At 53.8% G+C, this 5000-nt stretch overlaps 2 protein-coding genes across 2 annotated transcripts in view; one reads left to right on the top strand and one right to left on the bottom strand.

Annotated features, from left to right (window-relative positions):
• sec23a (Sec23 homolog A, coat complex II component) overlaps positions 1 to 5000 on the bottom strand; it is a 12827-nt gene that overhangs the window by 824 nt on the left and 7003 nt on the right. The window contains 10 exon segments of the mRNA XM_080513442.1: positions 1 to 3; positions 5 to 73; positions 76 to 116; positions 119 to 137; positions 467 to 531; positions 534 to 552; positions 670 to 831; positions 1517 to 1594; positions 1734 to 1887; positions 2327 to 2433. The exon segment at positions 1 to 3 is cut by the window's left edge and continues 33 nt beyond it. Of these exon segments, the coding sequence (XP_080369568.1) occupies positions 1 to 3; positions 5 to 73; positions 76 to 116; positions 119 to 137; positions 467 to 531; positions 534 to 552; positions 670 to 831; positions 1517 to 1594; positions 1734 to 1887; positions 2327 to 2433 (717 nt within the window).
• The window catches only part of LOC308142695 (adenosine receptor A3), a gene marked incomplete at its 5' end in the record, with an annotated part of 2684 nt that continues 727 nt past the window's right edge, over positions 3044 to 5000 (top strand). Inside the window, one exon of the mRNA XM_080513219.1 lies at positions 3044 to 3890. Coding sequence (XP_080369345.1) covers positions 3044 to 3890 — 847 coding nt within the window. The remainder of the gene's footprint in view (positions 3891 to 5000) is intronic.

Genomic DNA, 5000 nt, shown 5'->3' with positions numbered 1-5000 from the left:
CGATGTATCTGGGCATGGGGAAGCGGGTGTGCAGCAGCTCCTGGGCGTCGTCCACCGGAGCCTGGAGCTGGAGAGGTGCTTGAAGTTCTCGTACTCCGTCATTTCCTGGTAGCCGCCTTCCTCCACTGAGCCACCGTCTGCACACACACACACACACCACACACACCACACACCACACACACACACCACACACACACACACACACACACACACACACACACACACACACACACACACACACACACACACACACACACACACACACACACACACCACACACCACACACCACACACACAAAATTCAGACCTGCACTGTCCACCTTAATATTTGTGTCGTTTTCACCACTCCACAGAATCTGTGTGTGTGTGTGTGTGTGTGTGTGTGTGTGTGTGTGTGTGTGTGTGTGTGTGTGTGTGTGTGTGTGTGTGTGTGTGTGTGTGTGTGTGTGTGTGTGTGTGTGTGTACCTCTCCATGGTAGATCAGGATCTGGAAGAACGTGTCCATCAGCAGGATTCTGTCAGGAAGGATGCGCTGCTGTCCAGGAGGACCGGCTGAGCAAACAAACAAACAAACAAACAAACAATTAAAGCGTCACACAGGAAACATCAGAGCTTCATTTGGATACTGTGTGTGTGTGTGTGTGTGTGTGTGTGTGTGTGTGTGTGTACCTCTGGCGGCCCGTTGAAGGAGTAGGCGTAGAGAACGGGCTGGATCATGATGAGGGCCTGCGTCAGGTCGTGTCTGTTGAACTGGTGTCTGTAGTACGAACTCTCGTCTGGACTGTTGTTGAACACCTGGAGGAACGGCGAGCGCCTCAGGTGGAACATGAACTGCAAAGCACAGCGCAACACGACTGTGAGTAAAACTGCAGAGTCATGCTTCAGTAAACTGCAGCATCATGTTTACATTGTAGTATCATGCTTGGGTAGACTGCAGCGCCATGTTTAAACTGCAGTGTCATTTAATAAATTGCAATGTCATGCTTCAATAAACTGCAGCGTAATGCTTCAGTAAACTGCATTGTCATGCTTCAATAAACTGCAGAGTCATGCTTCAGTGCACTTTAACGTTGTGTTTTAACTGCAGCGTCATGCTTCAATAAACTGCAGTGTCATGTTTACATTGTAATATGTTTTGGTAAATTGCAGCATCACAGTTCAGGAAACTGCAGCATCATGTTTAAACTGCAGTGTCATACTTCAATAAACTGCAGTGTCATGTTTTAGTAAACTGCAGCATCATGTTTAAACTGCAGTGTCATACTTCAAAAAACTGCAGTGTCATACTTCAAAAAACTGCAGTGTCATGTTTTAGTAAACTGCAGTGTCATGTTTTAGTAAACTGCAGCATCATGTTTAAACTGCAGTGTCATACTTCAAAAAACTGCAGTGTCATGTTTTAGTAAACTGCAGTGTCATGTTTTAGTAAACTGTAGTGTCATGTTTAAACTGCAGTGTCATGTTCAGACTGTGGCATCATGTTGGGCTGCGTGGCAGCAGTGCATTGTGGGAGCACCTGGGGGTAGAGGGAGAAGGTCTCGGAGAACCTGAAGGAGTTGGGGTCGTCTTTGTGGTAATCTCCAAACTTCTGACACTGCAGACACACACACACACACACACACACACACACACACACACACACACACACACACACACACACACACACACACACACACATCAGTGGTGTGTCACGGTGAGCGTGACGGCGCCTGCATGACTCAGCGTATTCCCACCAGTCTGATGAGCTGCCTGTCCAGCCAGCGCAGGACGTCCGGACCCTCCTCCGTCTCGGCACGGTACACCGCCAACCGCGCCATCAAGATGGCCGCCGCCTCCTGGTCGAAGGACGCCGCTATGCTCTGGATCTGAGTCTGAGCGTCGGCCCAGCTGGAGGAGGAGGAGGGGGGGGGGGGAGGAAGAGGAGGAGGAAGACGAGGAAGAGGAGGGGGAGGAAGAGGATGAGGACGAGAATGAGGAGGGGGAGGAGGAGGGGGGGGAGGAGGAGGAGGAAGAGGATGAGGAGGAGGAACAGGAAGAGGAGGGGCAGGAGGAGAAAGAGGAGGAAGAGGAGGAGGAGGAAGACAAGGAAGAGGAAGAGGAAAAGAAGAGGATGAGGAAGAGGAGGAGGAGGGGGAGGAGAAAGAGGAGGAGGAGGCGTTAGTGGTCAGACTCCCCCTGTGGTCACTGACAGTATTGCAGCTGAACTCTGGACTAATGAGTCAAACTGAAGCTTGAAGCCGGATGATGAGTCAGCAGATTCAAGAAAATGATGCTGAGGCACCGTGTGTGTGTGTGTGTGTGTGTGTATGTGTGTGTGTGTGCGTACTTCCTGGCGATGGTGGTCACCCGGATGCGTCTCTGTCCTGACGAGTGTTGGTACTGAGAGACGAACTGGATGGCGCCGCGGCCGCCCTGAGGGATCGGAGCGTTGTGCTGCGGAGACACGGGGGTCAAAGGTCAACCGTGCTCCGACCGGCATTAACGTGTTTGTGTTGCTCGGGCGACACTGCGAGGACCGAGGAGCGAGCTGCATGGAGGGAACCTGGCGACAGGTGTGTGCGTGTGTGCGTGTGTGTGTGTGTGTGTGTGTGTTTGTTTGACGAGAGCAGCACGCCGCGCTCTGATTGGCCGTTTCACACCTGAACCTGAGCTGCTGGTTTGAGGTCACGAGGAGGATGAAGATGATTACACAGCTGCACACCTGTGATTACCTGAGTCAGGCACACGTGTGTGTACACACACACACACACACACACACACACACACACACACACACACACACACACACACACACACACACACACACACACACACACACACACACACACACACACACACACACACACACACACACACACACACACACACACACGTAATCTACTGGCAGTAAAGTCAACACAAACCAAACCTGCAATATCCTGTGTGTGTGTGTGTGTGTGTGTGTGTGTGTGTGTGTGTGTGTGTGTGTGTGTGTGTGTGTGTGTGTGTGTGTGTGTGTGTGTGCTCCTCATCATATTCTCAGCAGGTGACGGACAGGTGCGTCATGGCAACGCTGCCTGTGGAGCAGCAGTTCACTCCAGCAGAGGATCCGTCGCCGGCGGGTCGCACCGCGTTCCCGTCCAGTCGCCGTCGCCAAGGGAAACGTCCCCCGCAGCCGGTCGCGGCCGGCGATGGCGCGGCGGTGGTGAGGATGGCGGACGCCGTGCGGTGGCTGTACGGCGCCCTGATGGCGGCGTCGAGCGCGGCGGCGGTCTCCGGCAACCTGCTGCTCCTGCTGCTGCTGCTGCTGCGCCGGGAGCTGCGCTCCGACACGCGCGGCTTCACGCTGAGCTTCGGCGCCAGCGACCTGGCGCTCGGCCTCTCCGCCATCCCGCTGGCGGCGCACAACGGCCTGGCGGGGCGGGCGGCGCCGGACAGCGAGGGCGCGCTGTGCCAGGGCAGCGCCTTCCTGCTGCTGCTGCTGCAGACCGCCTCGCTGCACTCGCTGGCCTGGGCCACGCTGGACAAGTTCACCGAGATCTGCTTCGCGCTGAGCTACCGCAGCCTGTGGACGGCGGCGCGGAGCCGCGCGGCGCTGGCGCTGGTCTGGGCCCTCAGCCTGCTGGGCGCCGGCCTGCCGCTGCTGGGCGTCGGGGGGCGCTTCGGCTACAGCGAGTCGCGCTTCCTGTGCTGCCCGAGCTTCACGCCGGAGCACCGGCTGTTCGTGGCGCTGTGGCTGGCGGCGGGCGTGGCGGCGCCCATCGCCGCCATGTGCTCGCTGTACGGCTACATCGTGTACGTGGCGCGCAAGCAGGCGCGCCGCGGCACCTTCAGGTGCAACGAGCAGCACTGCTTCTACGTCCCCGCCAACAACTACCTGAGGAGCTCCGTCGTCATGGTGACCAACTCCGGTGAGTTCACTTTGGCGCCACGGCCGCGGTGCTGCTTCTATTCTCCCCCGGCTACCGGCTTAACTAGTCCTCACTCCCCTGAAACTAGTCCCGACGCGTCTTAACCAGCTCACACCTCTGCAACGACTCCACAATCTTAACTAGTCCTCAGTGTCTTAACTAGTCCTCACTCCTCTGGAACTAGTCCTCAGTGTCTTAACTAGTCCTCACTCCTCTGGAACTAGTCCTCACGCCTTAACCATCCTTTATACCTCTATAACGAGTCCACACAGCTTAACTAGTCCTCGCTCCTGTTTACTAGTTCTCATGTCTTAACCAGCACTGACACCTCTGTCACAAGCCCACACTCACAACTAGTCCTCACTTCTTGACTAGTCCTCACACCTATTAACTAGTCCTCAAACTCTATAACAAGTCTACACTCTTTATAACTAGTCCTCACAGCTGTCAACTAGTCATCTCTCCTCTTGACAATCCTCACGCCTATGTACTCGTCCTCACTTGTCTTAAGTAGTCATTACTCCTCTTAACTAGTCGTCATTAATCCCCAAACTTCTTGACTAGTCCTCAATCCTCTAACTAGTCTTCACTAATCCTCACTCCTCTTGAACAATCCTCATACCTCTCAACTAGTCTTAAGTCTTGTAATGACTCACGCTTAACTCGTCCTCACTCCCTCCAACTAGTCCTCACTCCCTCCAACTAGTCCTTACTCCTAACTAGTCCTCACTCCCCTTGACTAAACTTCTAGCAATTTAATTTGTATAATAACTAATCTTCACTCCACCAGTCCTCATTTGGCTTAACTAGTCCTCACGGTGCTGGAACGAGTCCACACCCCTTATAACTAGTCCTCACAGCTGTCAACTAGTCTTCACTATCCTCACTCCTCTTGACCAATCCTCATACCTTTCAACTAGTCTTAGTCTTGTAATGACTCACGCTTAACTAGTCCTCACGGTGCTGTAACGAGTCCACACCCCTTATAACTAGTCCTCACAGCTGTCAACTAGTCATCTCTCGTCGCACCTCTCCAACGAGTCCACACTGCTTTTAACTCGTCCTCACACCTTTGTTTGTGTATGTAACTCTATATCTGTGTGTGTGTGT

This window comes from Blennius ocellaris (genome assembly GCF_963422515.1).
Source record: "Blennius ocellaris genome assembly, chromosome: 17".
NCBI classification, from domain to species: domain Eukaryota; kingdom Metazoa; phylum Chordata; class Actinopteri; order Blenniiformes; family Blenniidae; genus Blennius; species Blennius ocellaris.
Note: the sequence above shows the minus strand (reverse complement) of the source record. Positions and strands in the feature narration are given on the sequence as shown.